General features: G+C 36.0%; 1 protein-coding gene across 1 annotated transcript in view; it reads left to right on the forward strand.

The window, feature by feature from the left end:
• The window catches only part of TTC7B (tetratricopeptide repeat domain 7B), a 137,747-nt gene that overhangs the window by 35,279 nt on the left and 74,612 nt on the right, over positions 1 to 27,856 (forward strand). Inside the window, exons 5-10 of the mRNA XM_017813791.1 lie at positions 2,024 to 2,145; positions 12,639 to 12,717; positions 13,788 to 13,960; positions 17,881 to 17,944; positions 22,580 to 22,717; positions 27,638 to 27,721. Coding sequence (XP_017669280.1) covers positions 2,024 to 2,145; positions 12,639 to 12,717; positions 13,788 to 13,960; positions 17,881 to 17,944; positions 22,580 to 22,717; positions 27,638 to 27,721 — 660 coding nt within the window. The remainder of the gene's footprint in view (positions 1 to 2,023; positions 2,146 to 12,638; positions 12,718 to 13,787; positions 13,961 to 17,880; positions 17,945 to 22,579; positions 22,718 to 27,637; positions 27,722 to 27,856) is intronic.

Here is a 27,856-nt window from a genome sequence, read left to right on the forward strand (position 1 = left end):
AGCTGTGAAGATTGAAATTTAGTCTTGTTGATGCTTATATGAAGCATAATTGCACCTAACTTCTCTTTTATAAACTACTTGAAGGTAAAATTCAGACCTAACATTGTACCTGTCAGCAGGTACAATGATGTATCAGTGTGGTATCCAGAACAGTAACTGACAGTGTTTGCTTCACCTAATAGGCACAATCCCCGGGCAATGGAAAAATTGTGATCTGATAGCCAGGTAAACATAGGATTTTGAAATGTAGATGAACTTCAGATAAGTCTTAATAGTTCTATAAATTGAGTCAGGACAGTGTTCTTGGATTTGATAGCACATTTGTCAGTTTATCTCAGTAATATATTCCTTACTGTACGTATGTATGGCACTACAGTTACTGTCAAAATCCAAAGTACTAGATATGTAGGAGACTTGGATTTCATTGATGAAAGCTGTTATATTTGAGCTTCTTAATGCTGTAGACAAGATATAACTTCTGGACAGTTCTGCAGAATATTAGGCAAGTTACTGCACCCTGTGGCAATGGATTTGCCATATGCAGGATGGAAAAAGTCCTGTCAGAGATGGACTAGTGAAGAAAAAGAAGAAAACAGCTCTAATGTTATAGAAACAGAAGTTTTTAATGTGGTTTAAACAGGTTTTAAAATGGCTTTTGCTTTTTGCAAAGTCATTGCCTCCCTCTTCCCGACACCCCCCTGTGAAGGGCTATTGTCTCCCATACAGAGTGTCCTGGGAAGGTGTCCTGAGGTGTTTCTCATTGGTCCTTTGTTAACCCCTTCCTGTTGGCTGTTGTCCCTTTACCTAATGGTTTTTTCTGTGTGACCCTGAACTTGTGATTGGTCCCCTTTGACCCTCCTAAAAGCCTTATAAACCCCAACCCCACAATAAACTTCCTCTTTCGTCCATCCCTCCCTGGTGGTCTGTGTGAGCTCCTTGCGGGGTCGCTGGGCCACGTGCTGGGGGAAGGGTATTCACCTCGCAGGTAATGGGGCCAGCAGCCTAAGGCCTGGAGGTCTCCCCCATCCCACTAATCCACCATAGCACCCTCCTTCCCTTTTACAAGTTATGGATTATGAATTATGGAAAGTTAAGCTTAGGCTCTTCATTTGGTGTTATTTTAAGTGTTTTTTTAGAGAAAAGAGAATTTGTGGTACCCTTTATTTCTAGTAGTTACACACTGCTGCTTTTTATTTAGGCTTAAAGATACCTTTGAAAAAAAGCAATACACTTGGGGCTCTGTTCTTTGTGTTGAGAATGCTGTTAGAATGAAGTGAGCTGGCAATATCCGTCTGACCCTCTTTTTCAGACCTATTGCTTATGAGCCTCGGGCCTGTCACTTGACAGCTGTCTTTGAAGGGGTTATAGGACACAGTTAGGATCATACAAACAAAAGAAATGGGAAAGAAAACTTTGATGTGATGGGGAGAACAGTAATTTGCACTGTTTTTAAAATAGATACAGGTTTGTATTTTCTAAGGGTTTTTGTTTTGTTATTGGCTTTTAGTATCTGGTAGACTGTACAGTGAATATGAAGGCAAACGAAAGCTGATAGCTCTCCATTTTGACAGCATTCTTAATGCTGATGTAATACAGTTAAGTTATTTCTAAATTGTTTTTTGGAAGTCACTCTGGAGATAACTTTTAATCTTATAGCTCTCTGCAGCAGTCTTTTTTAACCTGAGTTTTAAATTTTTGAATATCATCACCTCCTGTTAACTGAATAAGGTTGCAAATATGCTTTTTTATATTCTTCTCTTTTGTTTACCATTCTTCACAAAATTTTTTGAAAAACTATAATAAAATCTTGCTTAGCAGTATTTCTGCTTGGTGAATAAATTGACTTTAGGGGTATATCCAGGAATGAAAAGGGTGGCAGTGGAGGTAAGGATAGAAATAGTCCACTAGCCACTACCTACAGATGGCAAACATTTCTCCAACATTAAGTACTAGCTTTTGTGTAAAAGTACACAAAGCTTGATTTTTTTTTTCTAAATACATTTTTTCCCTTTTGTTTTATTAGGTAATTAATGCCAATATACAAAACAGAAGCCCTAAGCCAGGGCCCACTGCACATGAACAAGAACTTGGTTTTTTCATGGAAACAGGACTGCAAAGAGCACATGTTTTATATTTTAAGAATGGGTAAGATTTGATTCTTCTTTTATTGTGTTTGCTTTTTTTTTTAGGTTTTGTATTTGTGATTTACTGGACATCATTGTTTGTAGCAATTGTGGATTCTGTAATCATGAGGTCTCTTATTAATATAAGTAGTAACATTTTGATTGAAATAGTAAGGCTGTCTATATTGTATTTATTTACATATTGTAAAATTATTTAATCAAAATGTATTAAGCAGAAAGCATTTTATAGTTTAACTTACTAAATGTAAGAACTTAAAATACCTTATCTTTAACTATTTGAAATTTGTTATCGAACATTGTTAGAAAGTGATTGACAACATATTGAAACTCTTGATTTTTATAATTTTGATTTTATAATTTTTTTCCAAATCTCTTCAGTTATGACTTATTTTAACATTATGCTGCAGGATAAATGTACATGAAGATCAACAGTATGTATATGAGTATACAATCTCCATTGTATCTGCTCTATAGATCCCTTTAGAGTCTGCATGGGAATTCCTTTATAATTTATTTTAAATAAGGCTTTCCTTAAAAGCCTAAAAATAAATGCAGTTACCACACAAAATGAGAATCGGAGTACAACTCTCCATTTTTAATAACTTCAAAACTTGGCACAAATGGTTTTTAAGTACATTTCTGACATTTGTTGAAATTACATAGTTAAAAAATTTGTTTGTGGGACTTCTTATTCCATTAGGAAAATGTGGTTTGATTGAAATATTGGAACTCTTGGTAGGACTGTTTTGCACCAAAAATGTTTTTATTCTTTGAAATACATAAACCAGAGGGGAAGGAAATCAAGCAGTGTCTGTAAAGAGTTCGAGATTTTAATGTACTGATGGTACGTTGAAAAAAGACTATCCAAGTTTTCAAAGTGTTTTGGGGGGCTTTCAGCATGGAAATGAAGTAGTGCTGCAATAACACATGAGAGTTACACTTCAGTTCTGTTTTCATAATTTAATCGCAGGAGGAATGGAATGTTCTGAAAGCTAATTTTTTTCATTTACCAGAGCTAAAAATAAGATCTCTGTTTTCATGCCTGCACAAAAAATAAATAAAATACATGTATTGAAAAAATCCCTCTGGCAGTCACGGTTAAGAATAAGCTAAAACTTCCACAGTTTGAAGAATTTTGATGGAAGGCCAGGAATGGAAATGGTGCATTTAATCTGACATGTTGTGCATAAAAGCAATCAGCAACAGACATAGCAGATTGCTATTAATGAGGAAAACAAAAATTAACTGCACAAAAAAAGTCATGCAGTGGGTTGCTAAGGAACATCCAGCCCATAGGAGTGTTTTTCCTAGACCATAATCAGTTGGTCTGGTGTGAACTTTGAAAGGTGATTGTAAAGGTGATGTGCATTTTAATCTTTCACAGTGAAGCTGCTAAATCTTGTTAGCTCCTACATAAACATATAGTCTTTTTTGCAGTCTTTAGTACAGTGATTCCTTGCAGTTTATAAGCTAATTACACATTATATATAAAATTTTTAATTCTTCTTCCAGTTTCATTGACCAGTGGTACGTTTTTTGTGGTATGAGAGGAGCAATGTGTAAGGAAAAATACCTCTGTGACAATCATTATTTTACATATTCCTGCCATTACATCCTTTAGTTTCCTTCTTTAATTCAGAGGCAATCACAATTCTTTCAATATTTCCTAATATGGTCATTGTTCCAGGCTGCTTATTATGTTGCTTTTAGGGATCCCTTTTTTATTTTTTTAGTTTTAAACTTGGGTTTACCAGAACTGAAGAGAACTTTAAATAGATTTTTGCTGATAAGGACAAATTTAATTTATAGCCTGCTTTTTAATACATCTATTTTAAGGATTTTTTTTTTGTTTTTAAATGTGTTATCCCTCCTGATATGTTAGGTTTGTAGAAAGTAGATTTGAGATCTTCCCATTAAGCTTTGCAATGCACTTCAATTTTGATCTAAAATTGTAAAGATTATATAAACATTTTCAAGGAGAGGAAAGGTAGACATCTTTAATATAGGTAGTTTAGAAATGGAAGCGTTTCTTTTAAGTAAACTGATTTTTGCAATTGAAACTGGAGATGTTGAAAGGGCAGGAGGAGACAGGGAGCCACTAGAATTCTGACTGCTTATGAATGTTAAGAGAGAAGAAGAAAATTGTGCCAGTCTGTTTCTATGGACAGACTGAACTGCTGTTTGTATTGCAGTGCAGTGGAATCTCTGATTTGTGTATGTTTGTGAAGGGAACCTGACAGGATCTGAGTCTGAAGTTAAATCTCCTGTCACCAAACTATAACCTGGCATTGGTGTGAGTCAGTTCAGATGTTACCCTGTTACCAGCACAGTGGCTGTAGTACTTCAATCATTGGAGCATGATGAAGGATCTGAGCAGATGTTTACAGATCTTTTGCTGGTTTTTTGGACTTCGGTTCCACTCCAATGAGTGCTAATAAATCTCTCAAAATCTGCTGGAGGATTTAATTTGTCTGAAATCCTTTTGTTGTGGGGTGGGTTTTTGGTTTTGTTGCGTGTCTAGCAGTCAGTTGGCTAATCAACTCTTTTAATTACATTTCTTCCACTAGACATGAAATCATCATTTTTGTGTGGGTATGTCAGTCACACAGAAGAAAAGAAAACAAGATAACTTTTATTCCTATCTGGAAGACCATAATTTCAGTAACATAGGGAGTACTGCTGCCTGCCAAGAAAGCTGATTGAACCACTTCAAATTTCCCCTTTGTTTGCTAACTGTACAGAGATTTTATTTTAAGTCAAGTAATCAAGCTTTTTAGATATTAAATGATTATCTTTCAGGTATGCGTTATCTTGTATGAAAAACTAGGAAGTGTTTGAAACTTAACTTAGCCTTACTGCTAAGTGGTGGTATTTTGAAAATACATGGAAATGCAATTAGTTAAAAAAAAAAAAAAAGAAGTGGAATTATTCTGAAGCACAAGAGTGTTATTTTAGTGCTCTGTTAGAACACAAAACTGAAATTAATGGTTTCTTCTGAAGTGTACAGAATTTTATTAAGAATCAAACTACATACTCATTTTTCACTTGAGAGATGAGGAACATTTCAACTTGCAAATGAGAAACAAAGAAGTTCTGGAAGCTGTTCTAAAACTTAAAGTAGGGTTTATGTGTTTTTTTAAAAAAATTTTGAAATATATAAATTTACATGTCTTTCAGGCTGATTACGTGACTTGTCTAGTAATTGCTTTGTAATTTCATATTGAAGGAGCTCAAAGTCGTGATGTTTTCCTCAGAAAACCTATGAGCACAGGAACTTTGACATTAGCATTTAACATAGCTATTTTCAAGGACAATGCCCCTGAGGAAGAAAGGGCAGCTGTTTACGTACCCAGTGATTCCTCTATCCTAGTATTTGTTTTGTATTCATGTTATGAGATTTTAAGTTTCTCTTGTTTATGGTTTTTATTTTTGAGGTAGTAATAGTCACAAATGTACTGGAATTATATGCTCCTAAAGCAAAATTGCATTCTGTTTGAATTCTAAAATCAGATGTCTGCTTTGTGAAAACTAGACTTTCCTGGCTCTCAGAGGTATTTTTCGTGGCTTCTCCTTTATTTCACACCCCCTCCAAGGATATTGCTCTGTCAGAGTCAGGATCCAGACTGCAATTTGGTCTAGTCTCCATATACTTCACATGCTGAATCGAAGGCTGGGGAACCCGGAGCAGATCTGTACTCTTCATGGTGCTGTTAAACTGTGCTGGCACAGCTGCAGTGAAGGAAGACCTTCCCAGCCTTCTCCAGGAAGTTGTTTGTCATAGATGGGCTTTTTCTCAATAGAAAATTAACCCAGGAAAAAAAATCAAAAAATTAACCAATTTTTCTTCATATAATTGCTGTAATTGATTTGTATTGACTTACAAAATGTTTGACAAGCACAACAAAAAGCCCTCCTTAGAGTTTAAGACTCGTCTATGTAGAATTTCTTTTATCTGTTTTTCTTTTTTCACTTTAGCATATAATAGAAATAGCATAGGAATATAGCTCTCATGCTAGTAAGTGAAGAACACTGGATGGAAGGCAATCCAAAAATCCATATATTCCTATACAGTGCTCACAGCCAGGGATTTTACAGTGAAGAAATCCATAAGAGAAGGGTTTATGTAAATGCTTGACATAAATGCACATCAAGACACTGTATGATCAGCTCTCTACTGTATTAGAATACAGTGCTAGCTACCCATCATTCTCTGAATCTCTTGAGATCTTGTTGTATATCCTACATCAGTCTCAAAACAAGTTGGTGATTAAGTAAAGAATAGAAAGTAAGATTAAATTCAAAAACATTGAAATCCCATGAAGTATCACATTCCTTACATATGAGATATCACTGCTGTATTGGAAAACAAACAAAACCACTTCCGTTGCAGTTTTCAAAACAGGTTTATTCTGGATGTACCTGCTTTCGTGTTTGTGTGGTGGTGTCAAGAGAAACAGTAAACAAAATGGTTAGTGTCCAGACATTGTAAAGTGGAATTACCTGTTCTCATCTTCTCCATACCTACACTCCTAACATGAATTTTTCTTGTTTGCCTTTTGCTGGTTCAGGTACTTGTTTGGTTCTTCTGTGGAGTCTTTTCATTCTCCAAACCAGCAGAAACCAAAGAGCAAAGAGATCATAGCGTTCTGTCATACTAGTGAGAAGAATTGATTCACTGCAAGGTGTGATAATGGCTGGTGTGGCTGTCAGAAAACAGATAGGACCATGCAAGTGAGAGTAGGAAGATATCAAGAAGGAAGAATGGTGGAAAAAGAGAACACCAAGAGATGAGAATGGGGAGGATGAGATCTTCCTCTTTAGGCAGTGAACCATTAAGTCTACTAAGTACAAGTGAAACTGCAGTCTAGGCAGTGTGTGTTTTCATTTTGAATGCATGAATGCAAGAATTGCTGCTTGATTGGACTGTTTCAAGTACTTAGGCTTGTGTAGCTCTAATGGCACACTGAAGATGTTTCATTTATAAGCCCAAACGTCAACTGAGAACTTTTAAGCATCAAGCAAACATGATCTTCTGTAGTGAATTTGAGATACCTGGGATTTTTCTTTCTGCATGAGTTAACAATAAAATGAGAAGTGTGTCACAATGATTTTTTTTTTGAAGTAGGCTTTAAAAAAAAAAAAAAAAGTAGAGTAGTTTAGATTCTGGCAGATAATTAGGTGTTTTCTACATTTTATGCGAAAAGTAATGTCCACTGATAATTAATGTTTAGTGGAAATTATGTGATATTGTGGGAATATTGAAACTGTAAGTATGAAACAAAGAGAGGGAAAACAGAACTGTCTGAAATTGCAACTGTGTTGCCTCTGGGAGATGATATCTAAATGTTTACCAGGATGTTTTTCTAATTGTGGAGTAAATTATGCTTCCCTTCCACCCTCTTAAAGCTGAGGGAAGCCAGACACAGACATTAGTCACAACCATCTGAAGCATCTCTATTGTGCATAGTACTTAGTTTTGTCCGTTTTGTCAGCCTTTAATAAAGTTATTGCAGAGAGCCATAGAATGTCAGTCCTTTTCATTTTTCTTGTAGCTCTTCTTTTGAGACTGTATAAAGCAGAGGGTAAGTGACAGGCCTTGATATTAGGATGTTCTGTTGCTACAGAGTTAGTCTCTTGATTTGTCACATTTCTTGCTTTTTAAAGTAACTTGTTTCAATGTGAAATCATTTCTTCTCTTAATACTGTGTAAATTACTCTTAATTGGCTTAAAATAATTAGCTAGAGTGTATGGATTTAAATAATTTTTTATTTTTTTGTAAACATGTCAATCATACTGAAGTTACTGAAATGCCACTGTTCTGATTGGCATGCGTACTAAGAGTTTTGTCTGCTCTTACTCCTTACCTTTAAAATAATTCCTTTTTTTTATTTCCTATTTGAATTCTTAGAAGAAATACACCAACTTTAAATCTTAAAGTATCAATGTGTTTACAACCATTGCATTTCTTTTTCTTTATATAAATATAGAGAGGAAGACAGAGAGAACAAAAGAGAAGATGCATTTGGAACATGAGCTCAATTCCAAAATGCAGTTTCCATTTTACCGCTTTGGTCAAGCCCTGTAGATCTCATTGTTCTTGATTTTTCTCTTTTTAAAGGATGAATATTTTAAAAATGTGATATAGTAAGCCTAAGCAATGAGGTAATAATATAATTAGCTTAGCCTATTCAATGGTGTGGCTGCATGGCTCTGGATATACTTTTCTCTCTTAAATGGGAGAAGTACTTACAATTTAGCCACCAAATTGCAGAGCAGGTGAGGGTTGGTTGAAGATCACTTACCAGAATTTATTCTAATTGCATGTTTAATCTTTAAAAGGCAATGGTAGACTAAATATTTGGGCTTTTTGATCGATAAGCATAAGGAAAATGCCTCACAAACATAGCCCTTCTCACACTAATGGAGGAGATACTACCAAAATACACTGTAAGTACAGAGTAAATTAATCTTATCAACCTTTCTGAGGTTAAATTTAAAACATTTCTTTTGTAGCCTGTTTTGAGTATGTTGTGATTAGATCTCACTACCTTTGTTATAAGGAATAGCATTTGGTTTTTTTATTCTAACATCACTCAAATGTAGATTGCTTCTTGTTAGCAGTTTCTTTCATTCTTTTCTACTTTTTGGGCTTGTGTTTAAAACCACAAAAATAAGAAGTGGTTTCTAGGGTGTGAGGTTTTTCTGGACCACTAATGCCAAACCCCTGTGTTGTCTGATGCCAACCATGCTTTTTAAAACCAATAGACTTCTTGATGGTGATGGTGACAAGTATGTTTATGCCTAAAGTTTTCTACTGCTGGCCTTCATGCCTATTACAGGTCTTCTGATTCTGTGTTGGAATTTTATCCTTGGTGCCCCTTAATTTTCTTCCTGCACTTGGCTTGTATCATATCTACAGTTACTGACTTCTGTCCCTGTTTAGGAGTGAGCACCTTTGCATGGGAGAAGTTAAAATATTTTCATTATTCTAAACAGAAGTAGTGTTTGAAATTTTCAAAGGAGCATAAAAGTTGATCTTGTATCACAGTAATTAATTAGATTCTAACATGAATTGTTGGGGTTTAGGGTGCAAATATGTAGACACAAGGATGCGAGTATGCCCTAAGGGCATCGATCTGCCTAGACTTTCAATAGATCTTGGTTCTCAGCCTAACTGGCAAATTGCTACTGAAAGAGTCAAAGAAAATTTAAAGCAGCAAATATTCTAATTGTCTTTAAAACCGAGGAAGGTGCAATTCTGACGGGAGGCAGTCATATAAACCCATGCATGTAACTTGCAGTGTCCATCTGTGGATTGTCTTTGTCTTGACTGAAAATGTGTCAACTCTGAGTGTGTGTTAATGTTAAAATTCCTTGTCTCGAGAAAGGAAGGGATCTCAAAGTCGTTTACAGACACTGTGGAACTATGTTTTCTAAGTTAATGTGCCCTTTTGCTCTGGCATTCAGTCAGCACGGTGGAACTGCTAACATGAAGGCACATCCTAGTGAAAAGCAGGTAAAAGCTGTGTGTGTCCTGGGCTAGGCAGGAAAAGTATGTGCCGGAATAGGCACCACTCTTCTCCCCAATGTTACAGACTGTTAACAAATACAGGAAATGTACTTGGCTAAAAGCAGCGTGGTGTGGAGACCTACCATATTGTCGTGGTATGTTTTGCTTCATTTCTTGTCTCTCAAAGCATTTAACTCAATTTTGGGCTGATTTTAGATTGTAGTTTTGAAGTCTGGTTTTTAGTATATTTCACGTAGAAGATGCTTGACAAATCTGTATTGTGTTTGTGTTGACTTGTGCAGTGGATCAATGTTAAATGCTTTATGAAGCAAAAACTAATTCTGTATTTTAACTGCTTTTTTTTCTTGTACAATCTTACTGCTTCTTCCATGATACAGTAGAACTTCAGTCACAAATTTTAGTCCCTTGTAGATGCTTATGAAAATGTAATAGGCAACTAATAACAACCTGTCATGAAGTTTTTAAAGACTTGTGAAAGTTGCATGTTTTTTCATGAAGTATTTTTTTATTGTTCTTGTAACACATCAAAAGACATAAACTTCATATGGAAAAAAATGCCAGTTCCTACAATTTCATAAAGGCATTGTGATTTGAAGTTCTACTACATAGTATATGTTTCATCTGCACTGGGAAGATAAAGTTTCAAGCTGACAAGTTCTTGCTCATAACTCTTTTTTGACAATTTAGCAGGGATCATTTCAGGTTTTTGGCAAGTCTGTTTTGNGGGGGGGGATTGTTTGGTTGGAGGGGCGTGGTTTTTTGTTTTATTTTGTTTTTTTGTATGTGTGGGTGGGTTTTTTGGTTTGGTTTGAGTTTTTGAGTGTTTTGGGGGGTTTTGTTTATTTGTTTTTGTTGTTTGTTTTTTTTTTTTAAAATCTTGTTTTGAGGACATGTCTGTCACTTTGAAATACAGTCTTTGAGAGAGAACTCCATTCATGGGAAATATGCACTTAAGGCAGAGGACTTAAAGCCGGGATTCCAGTGATCTGCTGTTGGCTCTCCAAAATATTTGACATGTGGTATTAGTGAATGATATGTATTTTGGCTTTCAAAGGTGCCAAATGTATCAGGCTTTCAATGAGTTTAGGGGATTTCTTAAAATTTGGGCTACTGACTTTCTGTACTTCATTATTGTATGAAGTTGGTGTATTATACATTAGCTGTTGTGGCCTGCCCGTGTGAAATATATAAATCAACATTATCTTTCAAACAGTCATTTCCATGCTAGATATTTACACAAGATGAATTTTCTTTAGTATATACTGACTGGTCACTCTGTGGTCAAGCTCTGCTTTAGCATGTGGGCTTTTTACAAACAGTTACTATTTCTTGTGTGACTGGTGATTATTTCTTTTTAGTCAACTGGTGACATAACTTTCAACCTGTACATACAGTTTTTGTTATTTGGAAATGCTAGTTCTTTTTAAATGAGCTTTTATATAAAAGTATTTTAGAAGGTGAACTTGTGCTAATGAAAGATGGTGTCTGTGCTAGTGAAAGATGTGGTGGAGACTAAAGTTTCTGAAATACACTGATAATTTTGTAAAACAGAAGAGACGTGAGTGCTGTCATGTAATACGAAGAGTAAAATAAATGAGTAGGTCTCTTGGTAAAGAGATTGGAGTTCTGCAGGAGTTCTGCAGTTCTATAGCAAGATCTCTTGCATCAGCACTGGTTTCAGATATTCTGAAACTAAATTTAAAGAAAGTATTTGTATAAAAATGCTGTCTTTTTTGAATTTGTACAGAGCTGCAATTCAGAAAATCAGTGTTTTAAATATATTTATAAATAAAGACAACAGAGTAAGGAAGGCAATTTCAACATCAAATTTATAGTGCAGTGCTGTAGAGCTTTTACTTACAGAAAGCTTACACAATATGTAATATTTCTTTTTTGAGCCTGTCTTGGGTAAATGTTATGTAGCTTGCACATAACATCACACCTTAAGATAATACAACTATATGACGTAACAGCAATGATTTAACACAAAATGTGCTTTTGATAAAATGATTTTGTTCTGTAACTAAACTTCAAATACTGAAATGGCTGTCCTGTATTTTGTGTTGAGGTGGCAGAATTCAGTTTTTCAGCTCAGCAAAAAGCCAACCCAGTTCTTCACCAGTTCAAAGACAAATGGTATTAATATAAAATAAAATATTATCAACTGCTTTTATGTGCAATAAAAAACCCACTACTGATCTAGAGATGAGAAAAAGATAAAGCTGGAAGACCATTCAAAAGAATCCATTTTTTTATAAGAAAGTTCAGGTCTGCTAAAATTATTAGTATGAATGATGCCTCTGAGGGTCTTGAATCTTTGTAAAAGGTGTTTAGGCAGCAGAAGTGGAAGAAGCACAGACAAAGAAACTTGAGTTGCAGAAGCTACACCAAAAGACAGCTAGAGTCAAGAACAGAACACTGATCCCCCAGTTCCTGTCTGGCCACACAGGGCACCTTAATGTGTTTGTGCTGTTTCCCTTCTGAAAAGGAGCTCAAAATTTTACATTACTTTCACTGACAGTTACAAGATCTACTTCTTTTTTATCTCCCTATTTTAAGGTGTCAAGAGGCAGCTAAAATGGATTTTTTTCCCCTAAAGTTTATACTTTGAAATCCAATGTCATTGAAAATTAAAAACTATTGTAGTAGTGAGACCAACTTCAGTTTTGGTTTTTTCTCTTTTTGAGGTGGTTGCTTCTTACTTTTTTCCTTGCTTTCCCTTGAACTATCTACTGATCATGAAAATGTTTCTCTTTTCAATAAACTGGCAGGGAATGTTGTAGTAATCAGTAGTGGGGTTCCCAGATGAATATAGCTATCTGTCTATCTCACAGAAAGGCAATGAGGCTATGCAGGGGAAAAAAAAAAAGAGAGCATGTATTTTAACAATTTTATCAAATAATATATTATGGTGTTACTACATCCAAGTTGGAATACTGTCAAATTCTATGTTTATATACAGGAACTTGACAAGAGGAGTTGGTAGATTTAGAGAGTTACTAAGAGCTGTTGAAACAAGAACTACACAAAACCTGCGAATGGTAAGTTACAGTAAACCATATTCCTATTGCAGCATCTGAATTTTGGTAGGCAGGTAAAGCATAATAAATATAGTGAATGAGTTAGAGATGAATAGACAGATACATACAATATTGATAAGGACCTGTTATCCACCAGTTTGTAAGGTTACAGTTCCTGGCTTAAGTGAATGCAGCCCCAGTCAGCACACAAACTATAACTGTCTGTACTGGGTTGACCTTCTCTGGCTGCCAGATGCCCACCCAGCTGCCCTTGGACTCTCCTTCCTTAACATGATGGGGAAGAAATAAGCTTGTAGGTTGAGGCAGAGCCGTTTGCTTACTAATTACTGTCACAGGCAAAACAGACTCTTCTTGGGGGGCATTAACTTCATTTAATTGTCAATTAAGAGAGAATGGGATGGTGAGAAACAAAGACAAAAACTAAAACGCCTTCCTCCCACCCCGTTTTTCCCAGGTTCAACTTCAGTCCTTGACTCCTGACTCTTCTCCTTCCTCTCCCTGCCCTCCCATTCCTTGAGTGGTGCATGGGGGGTGGAGGGTTGTGGTGAGTTCCTCGCTGCTGCTCCTTAGTCCTCACACTTTTCCCATGCTCCAGCATGGGGTCCCTCCATTGGGCTGCAGTTCCTTCAAGGAATATCACTCTGCTCCACCATGGTCCTCTTAGCAGGCTGCAGTGTGGACTGTCTGCTCCACTGTGGTCTCTCCCCCGCAAACAACTGCTCCAGGCCTGGCGAGGCAGTAGAGGTTATTGAGAACAAAATGTCTGAAAATATACCTGCATGTGCTCTGCTCATAGGAGCAGCAGTTGGTGTTGTTGATGCTTCAGAAGTATCTGGATTTAACTGATATAATTGAAAAGTTGTTTGGTTTTGCCATTATTTTCTTTGTGTTTAGAGAATTGAACTGGGAACTTTCACTTCTTAAATAGCAGTATACCTGTTTTTTGGATGTTGTAAAATAACAGAAAATATATTCTACGTAACTAGTCTTCACTAGAAAGAAATCTGAGCATTTTTTAAGAGTTTGTATTCAGCATTTCTAAAGAAAATATTTATCCTTCGCTTTTACAGACAATAGCGAGACAACTCGCGGAAATTTTGTTACGAGGTATGTGTGAACAGAGTTACTGGAATCCACTGGAAGATCCTCCTCACCAATCACCCCTAGATGATCCACTTCGAAAAGGTTCAAATACTAAGAATTATGCACTCAGTAGAAGACCACGTGTATACACTGGAGAAAAGTATGGCTGAGTTTATACCTCTTTTGTTTCTATAATTGCAGTTGTAACTCAGTGCACCGGTTAATTTAGTTTATCTTTTTCAATACGTAGAAAGAATTTAGCAATATGAATGGGAATGTTTCCCATGCTGTCTGTGTATATATGTAAATACATATATATTCCCTGAAGAGAACTAGGGAAGGAAAATGTTTCTCTAAGCAGAAGTTTGTGCTGTATACATGAGACTGTTCGTTCTCAGTTGTAAAAATTTTTTATTCTTCTATCATGATGTATATGGTAAAGTCATTATTTTTATTATACCTGGGCTATAAAAGAAAACATTAATTGGATGGCAAATCGGAGACTGCACAATTTAAAAGTTGTGTGATGCTTGTAGACCCCTATTCTAGGAAAGATTTAGAAATTCAAAGAGCCAAATTGGTCCGTGAAGCATTTTGAGAAAACAAAATATATCTAGAAATTTATCTAGCAGTTTCAAAGGTAGTTTATTTCCCAAGGCAGCTACCTTTTAATCATCTTAGATTAGTTTTGGCACTTCTTTGTGATGCCACCTTTTTGTTGAGTTTTAATCTTTCAATGATTCAATTAAGTGATGCGTTATTTATGGTTTATTTTTGTGTGATATATCTGATGTTGTATTCTAGAGTAGCTTTGTGTATTTCTTCCTTCTTGAAAATGTAACCTTTTTTTTCAAAACCTATCACCATTAGGGTTAGTATTAAATGTAGATAGCCATTTCCTTGAATTTTAAATTTTTCTTAAAAGTTAGTGGCTCTGATCCCCAGACACCCCTTCCAACCTCAGCTCCTCTGAGATTTTGTGAAATCATTGTGATCCAGGGATGTCTTTTGAGGACACTATTCTCTGTTCCATAGGACATTTTTGACTGTTTTTCTTCAAAGAATTTATTATTGTTACTGGTTTTATTTATATTGTTGTCCAGCTGGATTAAAAGCCAGGCATTGTGTATTTTATAATTTCAATTTTGTCTGACTACGTCTAGGATGTGAAGTCATTAAAAGCAGTCTATTGAGGTTTAGGAAAAGATGCAGGCATGGAGTCGAACAATCAATCTGCTGAAACAACTACTGTGTTTCCCTGCGAGTACATATTTAACAAACTACACATACAGACAACCTTTTTGGTAAAAAGGAAATACCTATTTTTATGAATACACCTTGATCACTGCACACAGAAAGCATGCATTTATTGCCCAAACAGGAGGAAATCTCTTTTATGCAGGATCATGAATTCTCTTTTTCAAACGACTTGGTATCATGCAGCAAATCCTAAAGAACACTCTGTTCCTCTCTTACAATATATATGTCTTGTTAGTTAATATGAAAGTTTTTTTCCATAAAGTGACCTTGTTATGTGCAGAAGAGTTTGCTTCTGTGGCAGATTGATTAGAGAAGTAGTCATACCTTAAATAATGGAAAGATGTTTTTAGTGTTGGCAGGATCTTTATGTCGTAACAGAATTGCCTGCAGTATGACACTATTTTGAGTTGGTTAACTGTATTTATTGCAGATTTCCATTAATGGATACTTAACACAGCAACAAGCCCACATAATTATGTTGCTTTTATTACTATCAGTAGAATGGCCTTTATCTTCAAAGACTTCAGGCAATTCTCCTTTCTTGATCCAGAATACTTACAGCAGGTTTCTCAGGCTCCGTCTTTCAAACTTATCATCTCCATTCTCAACTCATCCTTTGTAGCATCATGCCTCCTGGCAAAAGTGGGGCTTTGTTCAGTTTAATTTTCTCATTCGTGGGACATGCAGTCAAGGAGTTCTGCAATTTCAACAGAGCATGTAATTAAGTCCTTTTCTTTTGTCACATCAGACTGGCTAACACCGTATCATATCAAACACGTCTAGCCAACTATCTCATCTCCAGTAGTGATTGAAAGTAAGTACTAAAGACAATGAATAGCAAGATAGATATCTAGGAAGCTTCTTCCTAGGTATTCTTCTGACCATCGGCTCTGAGTCCACAATGCACTTTTTTTTCTAAATATGTTGCCTGGTACATTAAATAACTGCCTTGTGTTCTTTTGAGGATGGTGAACGTGATTTGACTAATAGCATTTATGGTTTTGTAGATCTCTGTGTTAACTGCCTCTTCAGTTTTGTTTAACCAGTTCTTCAACTGAGGATAAATTTCATGCTTTGCCTTTGGTTGATAGGCATTTCATGCTTCTGATTCCTCTTTTGTTCTGCCCCGTTACATTGAAATTACTTTACTCATCTGTCAGGAGACACAAAAAGTGTCCAAGTTCACTCAACTGAACTTAGATAGGTCAAAGAAATTTCTCGGTAATTTCTCACTGTTTGACACAAACAACAACTTATTTTCAAAAATATGTTTTAAAATTGTAGGTGAAAATAAAGTTTGCTTTTATTTTGATAAGTCACTTTTTAGGACTTCTCTTGGGGGCACCTTCCCTTTTTTTCTGATAAAGTAATTTCTCCAGCAGCTCTTTCCAATCATTATTCTGCTTTCTGGGAGCCATTGTCAGTCAGTCAGGTAGAATCTTCTTCCAGGTTGTTAAATTCTGCAGAGAAGACTGGATAGTTAAATGAGGAGCTCTCTGATGCCACCTCATCACTCCTCATTTCTTATCCTAGGTGGTTCTTATTCATGAGTAACTGTGTTTTGAAATGTCTTTGTTATGTAAAAATAAAAACCTCTTCTAAGATTTAGAATATTCTTCAAAATCTGGCAAGCAATTGCATTAATTAAAAAATAAAAATACAACAAAACAACTGCCCTGGTGTCTTAGATGTTGTATATTACCACAATACATTCACAATGTTGCTTTCAAACTGTCTGGAGTTCAGATGTCTTTTAGTTTCCGTTTCCTTTCAGGCATTTAATAACTGCTTATATTTCTAGTGCTTAAAAAAAAATAAAGAAATCAAAGGATGTTTAATGTTGGACAAATTTTGTTTCCCTTCCGTAATGTATTGTAGTTTAAACACCCTTGGGACTACAGGAATTGCTTATTAACAACAACAAATTATTTTCTACATTTAAACAGTTAATTGTGGAACTAATGGTCTGGATTAACAAGAAATAGTACTTGTGCTAATTCAGAAATAGTTTAGAGGAAGAAATCTGAAGAGATGAAACACAGTCACTGATTTGGGTGGGGTTTTTTCTATATGTGTGAGAAAGGATGGATGAATTCCTACCAGACGTATCCAATGCACATTACTGTTGTCTGTCCACCAGCTTAGAAGAGCATTCAGAAAGCATCCAGTGTTGAGAGAAAGCAGTGAAGTTTGCAAACTAGTCCTATGCAAACCTTCAGTATTAAGTCATAAGGAAGCGTACTTCATTAAAAACAAATAATTAAACTTCTTGGAAGTAACAGTGGTTATGCCAAGTGGGTGAAGATTGTCATGGCTCTATTGAAAAATATTCATAGCTGTCGAATGCATCAGGAAGAAAAATCTCAAGCATATCTGATGAAAGACCAATAGAAATATTTCTCCACATATTGTCTAAAATACAAAAGTTATCCTGTTCTTTTATGAGAGTTTTCTCTTGCTAACCTCTGAATCAGTGATGTAGATTCAGATCAGATAAATTAGGTACCAGAGGCTAATTAAAGGATGGGTTTATTTTTTACAGTTGTCAAATTATGTTCAATTTTGGGATATTTGAATGTGTTCAACTCTGACAGCTGTGGTAGTTTTATTCTTTTACTGTGTTTGGCTAACTTTTCTGAAATGCAAATTTAGAACATTGCAAAGAAATGCATTTTAACAGATTGTTTTTTCTATGCAAGTTATTTTCTCTTTACTTTTCTGGAAGCTTTCCAGTTTTTACAGTGCTTTTAATATATGTGTATGAGCTACTCCTGAAAGTAATGTGTTCTGATCAAATAATTAAATTCTTGTTTTGAACAGCATCTTCTGTCCTCAAGAAAATACAGAGGAAGCCTTACTGTTGCTGCTTATTAGTGAATCTATGGTAGGTAAAATAGAGAGACTGTGTGTGTTTTCCTTGGGATTTTTTTAAATGAAAATAGAACTCTTTTTTTTTTGTTTGTTTTTTGCCATGCCTTACTTTGCCTTGTCTTTCATATTCTGTTAGGAAAGCAGGTAGTTACTTCTGAAACTCAGGCTTCTGTTCCTCTGAGCCAGCAAGATGAGGTCTGCAAGTGTTATGGAGTTTTTCTCCTTTGGAGTGGCTGTACTTAGCCTCCTTCTAAACATGGGCAAGTGAACAAGCCAGGTCTTTCATTTGGCACTACTGTTACACCAGCTGGTTGCTATTCAGACAGAATCAAAATCTAAGTTATTTTTGTTGTTAAAAGCAAATCAAAGACTACTAGATGAGCATAATAAACGTTGTCAAAAAGTACTTTCTATTGTGCATAAAACTTCGGTCACTTAAATTTGTAAATGATTTTTAATGATAATGACATTCAGCCTTTGCTACTGGATTTTTTTTTAAGAAGTCCTCATAAGTGATTCCTTTCAATGGCCTGCTTGTGACCTTAATCAATCTTCCATACTTTCCTCTAGAATGATTTTGCTAGTCATCAATCAACTGCCACGTACTGACATTCTCATACCATGTCAGTTTTTTATGTTCTCAGATAAAATTAAATGAAGGCTGAAGCTGAAGCTTTTGCTGTTTTTTAACTGGAGGTGTGAAACCTCTACAGTCTCAGGCATCATGCAGTCTGTCTCACTGCACATCAATGAGATGTAGTCTTTTAAGTTCTATAGGTGATTCAAATGCCTACGTGCTTTGGCATAATTTCTGATTTGCTACAGTTAAATAGATCAGAGCATTTTAGTGAGCATTGTCCTAGTTGAACTATTTTGACGTGGCACACATTTACACTGTGTGCTAACTACTTTCCTCATTCCTAGTGATGTGCCTTGCAATATTCATGACAGAATCTAGAAATTCTGTCTAGATTTTGATTCTCAGAGTACAGAAAAATAGACTGAGCAAACATTTCCACATATCATATGTTGATTTTACTGCAGTATATACTTAGCACTGAGAGGTACCTCTGTAATGTGCCTGAGCAGCTTGTGGAGATGTACAGAATTCTGATGTGAACCACGGTCATGGTGTGAAGTCGAAGCAGTCCTGGCTCTGCAAGATCTGACCGCTTATTACTATGTTCGAATGTGTAGTTCCTTACATATCATCATTAAGAAGCAAAAAAACAAATTAAAAGTACTGCCTTGTTAAGTTTCATTTCAGATTACTTACAGGTTTTCCTTTTTGAATCAGATCTGCCTGATTATATCAAGTGCTGTCACTGTAGAGCATAGCCCTTAGCAAGCTTTCAAAATTATTTTTTTTTTAATTATTGCAGATTATCTCAGGTAAAAGAGTTTGTTTCAGGGGAGTATAAAATCTTTGACATGATTGACTTACTTTGGCTAAGTCATTTGTTCAAATTAGTTTTGGAGGGGGGAAAGGGGAAGATTGAGCATAAAAATATTCATCATTACAAACTTACCTTTCTGAGAGTTGAGACCTGTTACTTCAGCTTCCATGCATGCTAACTTTCTAGCTGTAGTAGCTGTGAAGTAGTATGTGATTTATGATTTTGAAACCACTACTTGGGAAAGAACTAAGAACACTTACAGAAGATTGAGCAATCGCTGGTGTTTTGAGATGCTCTTGTGTTATTAAACTAGTATGATCCCTTCCTTTCATTGTCTGTGAATTAGTGAAGAAAAAGCCCCATTCAAGGCCAGGTTAGATGGGGCTCTGAGCAACCTGGTCTGGTGGAAAGTGTCCTTGCCCATGGCAGGATGATCTTTTAGGTCCCTTCCAACCCAAACCATTCTGTGATTCTGTGATCTGAAGGACTGATACCTTCATGTTACAGTGCATGTATGTATTGCATGTCAGCTGAGTTGTGGTAACAGAATCACAGAATGATTAAGGTTGGAAGGGTCTTCTGGAAGTCATTTTATTTGAACCCCTTGCTCAAGCCAGCCCCCCTGGAGCAGGCTGCATCTCTGTCCAGACATCTTTTGAATATCTCCAAGGAGAGAGACTCTACAACCTCCCTGGGCAGCCTGTGCCAGTGCTCATTCACCCTCACAGTAAAAAAACTGGTTCCTGATGTTCAAAGGGAACCTCCAGTGTTTCACTGCCTCTGGTCCTGTCATTGGGCACCACTGGAAAGAGCCTGCCTCCCTCTTCCTTGTATCCTTCCTTCAGGTATTTCTACACATTGATAAGGTTCCCCTTCTGAGCATTGTCTTCTCCAGGCTGAAGAGTCACAGCTCTTTCAGCCTTTCCTCACAGAAGGGATGCTCCAGTCACTTATTCATCCCATTGGGCATTCGTTGGACTGTCTCCAGTAGCTCCATGTCTCTTGTACTGGGCAGTCCAGAGCTGGACCCAGTACTGCAGGTGTGGCCTCACCAGTGCTAAACAGAGGGGAGGCTCTCCCTTGACCTGCTGACAACGCTCCTTAGTGCAGCCTGGGCTATCAATAGCCTTCTTTCCAGCTGGGGCACATTGCTGGCTCCTACTCAACTTGGTGTTCACCAAGGACCCCCAGATGCTTTCCTGTCATGCTGCTTTTGAGCTGGGGAGCCCCCAGCATATTCTGGTGCCTGGGGTTGTTCCTTCCCTGCTGCAGGACTTTGCACTTCCAAGTCTTTGTTGAAGCCTTCGATGAGGTTCCTATCAGGTTCCTCCAGCCTGTTGAGGTCCCTCTGGATGGCAGCACAGCCCTTTGGCGTATCAGTTCCTCCTCCTAGTTCTGTATTATCTGCAAATGTGCTTGAGGCTACATCCAGATCAGGAACAGGATCAGGCCCAGCATAAGTCTCTGGGATACATCACTAGTTACTGGTCTCCAGCTAGACTTCGTGTCACTGATCACTCTGATGTGTAATTCTTAACCAGTGGTAAAATGGCTGAACATATCCTTTCTTCTGCTGTCGTTGAACTAAGCTGTACTGCTCAGATGTGTTACAGGCTTAAAGTGTGTGTGGTAACTGTGGCCAAGTGACTCATTGCAGTTTAACTAATTGTCCCTTAATTGTGTCTGAGACCGTGGCAGTTCTGAAATACTGATGACTGAAGTTTGTATGTACATTCTGTATTATAATTATGAAGAAAATGATTGTTCAAATATATAAGATATCTTTAATAATTACAAGACATCCTCTCCTATAATACTGCTTTGGGATTGGCAGCCATTTTTTCACAAGAAGTGCTAGTTCATAGCTTGTTCTGTACTTGCAAGGAATTGAGTCAAATAGCGATTAAATGTGGAGTTAAAAAGAAGTTCTTGAAGCTCATTAAACATTATGCAGCGTAGAAAGGAAAAGCAAAAGACTTCTTGATCAAAAGAAAGCAAAATGTCTGGTTTGGGGTGTGTGTGTGTGGGGGGTGTTTTCAAACCAAACTGTGGATTGATTATTCAGTTGATAATTCCTGAAATGTCTGTGCATTTTACTCTCCATGTATCTCTTTAAAAATTTTTCCAGTATTTAATTATTCTGATTTTAATGATATATTGAGGATGTTCAGACCTTAAAATGTTATCCTGTTAAAGCAGAAAAAAATTTATTATCCCTTATTGTGTGTCATTCCTTGCATTTGGAAAAGGGGGAAATAAGATGCATAATGTATTTAAGTAAATGTATTAAGGAGGCCATGCCCTGTGTAATTAAAAATAAAGAAAAGGTGCGATGAGGAGAGAGAAGGATCTTTAACTTCTGACTTCAAATTAGCAGATATACTAACAGTTGTACCAATGGGAATATTAAACACCAAAAAAACTAGAAAAAGGTAAAATAACAAGATAAGTTATTTTCAGAGGCTTGATGGTATAGTGGGAGAAGTACTGGATATTTCAGTATAGGTACTAGCTGTTGGGAGACCTGACTTTTACTCTTTGCTCTTTAACAAGATTTCTCTGTGAACATGGTCAATTCATTTAATCCATTTCTATCTCAGCTGTCTTCCTTCACAAAAGGCACAGTTTAATTAAGGAATCAGATTTACACTGTGCCTTTCACAAAACAGGATTGAAAGTACAAAGCCTTACTGCAAACATGGCCTGATTCCAAACCTGTTTTCAGAACCAGGGTCAGTTTTCATTCTCAGTAGTAAGCCCTGAAGGTGATTGTGGGTTATCCTGGACAGGTTATCTTCCACAAGTGAGAGGCTAGTGTCATAATGTTGTGAAGAGAAAAGAAATTTATTGCCTTATTTTACAAAAGCTGGAATACAGGATTTGAAGATTCTTCTAATATGTTTTACTAGGATACAAGAATAAAAATAAATTTTAGAAGATGAATATACATTATTTTAAAACCCCCACCTTATTTTGTTTCTGAGAACTCTTCAATAATTTAAATACATTACTTAATTTATGTAATTAGAATGAAGTAATTAAAAATAGATTCAGGTAAAAACATCAGTCTTTCCACTAATGTATAAAATTGGTGATTCTTTCTATCTATAAATGAGTAGCAGATACTGTCTCTCTGTATCACTTATATCAACTGGTGGCTGTCAGTTTGAATAGAGTGGTAATTACTTGAGTGAAAATATAACTTTAATTAGATTGGCTGACTTTGTTTCCTTATTTGTGGTATGTTTAAGGCTAACCGTGATGCTGTACTAAGCAGAATACCTGAACACAAAAACGATCGTATCATCAGTTTGCAAAGTGCATCTGTCGTCTACGATTTACTTACTATAGCCTTGGGAAGAAGAGGCCAGTATGAAATGCTCTCAGAGGTTTGTCAGTAATATTCAACTGTGTTGTCATTGCTGTTTTCTGTTAATCATGTTAATTGTGGTAGTAATGAAGGGATAAACAAATACGGACACTGTAATTCTAACTACTCTCTTAATACAGGAGGTAGTTTCAACCCCAGAATGCTTACTGTCTGAATTTACACAAGTGACTTGAGGTGGTCAAGCACAGAAGTTGTGTGGAGATGTGGTAAATGTTTAATGCTGTGGAAATTCACATGATTTTTAGGTGGGGATGCATGGATCTGCTTAAAAGGGTACACATTAAATGGAGACAGCAAGAATGAACAGCAAAAAATAAAAGCTGTTGTGGATATAAAAATAGAATTACCTAGAAAAAAGATTTGTGATGTTTTATGTCAGAAAAAACCTTTCTTTTACAACTCTTAGTATTTGGGGTGATCCATAGTCCTCATAGTTTATAAAATGGTTTTGAAGTTAATCAAAAGGAAATGTATTCTTTTTCAGGTATGTGGGAAATGTGTTCTCACTCTCGGATGTCTTATGTTTGATTATGTAACTCGCGTGTGTTTTGTTAGATTGTGGCAGCTTACTTCTTCAGGGAATGGTCAAGTACTGTTAACAGTTTTATACCTGAGAAACAACTACAGCTTTCTGGACAGAACAGATCTTTCTGCTGCTCAAACAGTGCTCACCCAGCAGCAGGGTACTGTTGCTGACCACAGTTAATTATTGGTATACAGAAAGAATACTTCAGCATATGTGCTAGGAAGGCGTACCCAGGGATTAATTTGCTGGGACATGGTTTCTCTCTACCATAATAGAGGACTTCTATTGAGATAAAAATGAAAAGAAAGTGCTCCAGTTCTTTTCTGATCTATGTTGATAGTCAGCCATTAATCTGTGTCTCCTGTGATGTTAAGCTCTCAATTTGAGTGTTCTTATTCTTGAAAGCACTTCATAGCTGCAAGTTGCAAAACAAGTCAGTTTTAATTAGTACAATGGAAGTTTGTTTCAGAAGACAGAGGAGTACTAAATCTCATACAGGACTGCAACCCTACAAAATAATCTAATTAGGAATATTTCCATTTACTTGCCACAAGAGACACTATCACCTTCCGGTGATTTTAGGTGGTAGCACCAAAGCTGCAAGAGTTGACGCTTCGTGTATTTCAGTCTAGAACTTCTTAAAGGATAGACATCAAAAAATATTGTAATAAAACCCAAACTTGATAACTCCGATTTCTTTTTTCTTCAAGCAGCTAGCAGCCATTCCGTTTTATATAGTAGCTTAGCAACTGGGCAAGGGTAGTGCAGCCCTGGGTTTCAATTCTGATTCTTTTATTTTGTCTGGTGTCAAGATGGCTTTATGTAGGGGTTTTTTTGCTATGGATTTTTTGTGTTTAATTTTAGAATGTGAAACAACCTTTGTATTTATGGGAACATCACAGGTTCCTGGGATTCCTCCACTGTCTCCTTTGGGAACATTTTGGGTAGTATTTATGTCACAATAGATGCCGCTTCTTGCTGACAGTTCTTTGTACCTTTCTTAAGAGAGAGGGTTTTGGCTTCATCAGGAGAGCTAGTGGTATCTCTGTTCTTAGCCATGTGTCTTGAAGTCCAGGACAATATCCTGAAGGGTAGGAAGAAAGTCTCATAGTCCCCTCACATGGAGAAAAGCACAGAGCTTGCCTCCCTCACTGCTTGTGATTGGTTTAGCCCCTGTAGCTAACATATGAGTACTGCCTGTTCCTTTTCCTTCTGTGTTTTGAGCACAGTTGAATGTTCTAAATAGTGGACTTAGATCTTTGATTTCAGTGCCTTTTAGGAGTTGCTTGTGCTGGTGGTGATCTTGGTTACAGACAAAAGCAGATCCACAAGTACATGGAAAATAAGACTCCATGTTTGACCAGCTGCTTAGTTGAGGGTTTTTAGCCATGGCTTAGTCTTTGACACCAGAAGTCTAGCTAAGGCTTCTTTTAAGGTCTTTCCTTGTTTTTTTTTAAATCTTTGTCTAGCATCTTTGTGGTAATATTCAATCAAAATTGTATGTAGGTTCTTTTAACATGTTCTCTTTAAAAAAGAAAAAATAATTCCATTATGTTGGAAAAATACTTTCAGTTCAGTATAATTAAAACATATTTGTTATATGTCCATTAAGTATCTTTTCTGAACATGAAAAAAATCATCTTATGAAAATCTGGTATAATAGACAATATTTATTTTAGCATACAGATATTCTAGATATACAGCTGCAGCAGGGTCTTACCAGGAAATGGTTAGAACATCTCATTTGTTGTTTTCTTGTCATCCAAAGCACAGCAGAAAACATAGACTTCAAGAAGCTCTTACATTTTAGTGAGTAGAGGATATCTGCCCTCAAATCCTGCAGCCCATAGTCTGTAACCTTTATAATCTAAAATATTGCAATAAACACAAATTCAGAAATGTAGAACATTCTGTTCGTTTATGTAATAAGGCATTTAATTTTTTAGTGCTTCATTCTCTGTGAGCTGATTATGGTTGCTCTAGAGGAGCTGTTGTAGCTTCAAATTAGAAAGCAGGAGGTTATTCTAACTGTAGAAATGGAATTCACCCACCAGTTCCAATATCTTAGTGTCATCTTCTGGTTTAGCTATAGCTGATTACTTATGGAAGTAGACAGCTGTTATATAAAAACATTAAATGATAAAAAATCTGTCCTATCCTTGTTAAAGTGTTCTAATGCTGAGTTATGTTCTTAATTGAAAAGGTCTCATTTTTTTGTCGAGTTTACATACAGTGGGCTTTCATTTTCTTAGGGTGGTTTCAGCTAGATGAAAGAAGTTTATACAGTCATAATTCTTTCCTAAACCAAAGTTCTCTGATTGTCATCAAGTTGTTTTTTAAGCTTTGAAGGATACAGCATGTTGAGTTTATAAATATCCTACCAGAAGAGATGCTTTCCAGACCAGAAATTTTCTTAGATTTTTGTCCTTTCATCTTTCAACTCTCTAACTTCAAGCATATTCTTTCCAGGAGACCATAGTGCTAAGCAACAAAATTCTGTAATGTGTTCAACGTTACCTGTTCAGGGAGTGATTTGTGGTTATTTACAAGGCAATATCAACAGCTGTGTTTTCCTCAGAAGAGGGATTGTGCTGAATATATTTTCAATTAGTTAAGTCAGTTGCTATTATCCTGAACGTTATCTTACAGTCTGCCTAGGTACTATTGCTTGATGTGGATTTCTTGATAGAGCCTTTAGCTCTTTGAAATTACTTGTTGTTACTTTGTTCAGAAGAATCCAGTTTATGAGGTGTTCATGTTGTTGTGTAGGTCACAAACATGTACATGTATCCCTTACCCCCGTACACATAACTGCCAATTCTGTCATCTTACAAAGAAAAGAAAAATCTTGTAACTTGTCACATTTCTTATTGAACAAAGCCAGGTAAATAGAACTTGAAGTCGACAAAAAGAATGGTAGCTAGATCATTAGTACATGAAAATCAAACCTTTTAGACTAATCTAGAGTTGTGTCCTGTGTCCCTATAAGTGCAAAATTATAAACCCCTAAACTATCGATTTCTTCAACCTCTTTGTCTTCTAGTTAGAATTGGTAATTAGTTTTTAATTAGGCAAGGCCAAGAAAACAAAATTTTTATTTTTCTAATTGTGAACAAATACTTCTGTATAATTAGTGCACAGACATACATGTAACAATGGGAGAAAAAAGTATGATTATGCAGTCTAAAAACTTTTAAGTATTAAGTTTCCATATGCCACTGTTTTGTGTGAATCTCTGGGATTATATGGCTGCTGTAGGTCAGAATTCTGGAATCAGTACTGAAATTACTTAAGTCATGTGTAGAACACTGGTATCAAAACAGGTAGAGTTGTATTTAAAAGTGTATTTGAAAAGAAAAGCCTGAATTAGTTCTCCTTGATTTAGAGACACTTGATTTAGTACCACAGCTATTAGAGGGTGAGAGAGAAGGGTTTAGCAACTTTTTTCTTTTGTCAAGTTTGTGAAAGGGAATGTCTAAAATAACAGGAGAAGATATCACACGTAACTTATGTATTTGTTTCTTTATGTGATCTTTTTGCTTTGTGTCGGATTCTGTTATAGTGTGGTAACACACTGCATACCTGGTTGTGCTTTCTGTAATGGTAAGGCTGAGTTTGAATGTGAGGAATAATTCATGGTTTTATATGTACATTGTAGCTGTCAGAGCAGAAATTGGACTCTGCAGTCTAGAAAATTAATTCCTAAATCAGTTTAATCCAGAAAAGTGTTTTTCCTTTCTACTCTCTGGAACTGGCCTGATTAGTAAAAATGGACATAGCAAAATGAAATAATTCTTATTGACAACAGCGGATATAAACCATCCAAAATTAGCATATAATGCTAATTTAATCTATTTAGTCTCAGTGTAGTAATAATGAATTTCCTTTTGGCATTCAGTTATTTAGTTTAAAATCTCAGCAGAGTATGGAGTGTGAAGTTAAACTTTTTAAAAACAGAAATAATACTGCAAGATGAACCTTTATACACCACCCCTCCTTTTAAATGTTACTTATAAGTACTCGTGGTGCCATTGCTTGTTAAGTATTCACAGTTTAGGAAGAGGCTATATACTCTCTTTCCTTTTCACTTAAGACTATCTCCTGCCTTTTACAGATGGTATCTTTAGTAAGCTATTATTTATCATTCTTTGTTTCAGACTACATAATACAGTACCAGCAGGAGTATTTAAACAAACATAATAAACAGGAAAACAATTTTCTGTTAAGTTTTTTTTTTACATATAGAATCTGGCAGCTGTTTTCATGTCTTTGGATGATTTAAATTTTTAATTACATGTACGTTAGATACGAGTCTATAAAAAAACTTTATACTATATCTTATTAATAATTGAAGAATGTGCCCTTAAATAACAATTTTCTCCCCATAATTAGTGTTTAGAAAGAGCCATGAAGTTTGCATTCGAGGAGTTCCATCTCTGGTATCAATTTGCGTTGTCCTTGATGGCAGCGGGAAAAGTAAGTCTAAATTTTTTTATGTAATTCTTGTATTGATGATGTTTGATAACAACATTTGACACTTCCATAATTTTCATCTGTAGTGTTTTTGAAAATAATTTTAATCCTTAAATCACCTAAGTACACTGTACTCCT

This window comes from Lepidothrix coronata, unplaced genomic scaffold (genome assembly GCF_001604755.1).
Source record: "Lepidothrix coronata isolate B3197 unplaced genomic scaffold, Lepidothrix_coronata-1.0 Scaffold43, whole genome shotgun sequence".
Classification (NCBI taxonomy): domain Eukaryota; kingdom Metazoa; phylum Chordata; class Aves; order Passeriformes; family Pipridae; genus Lepidothrix; species Lepidothrix coronata.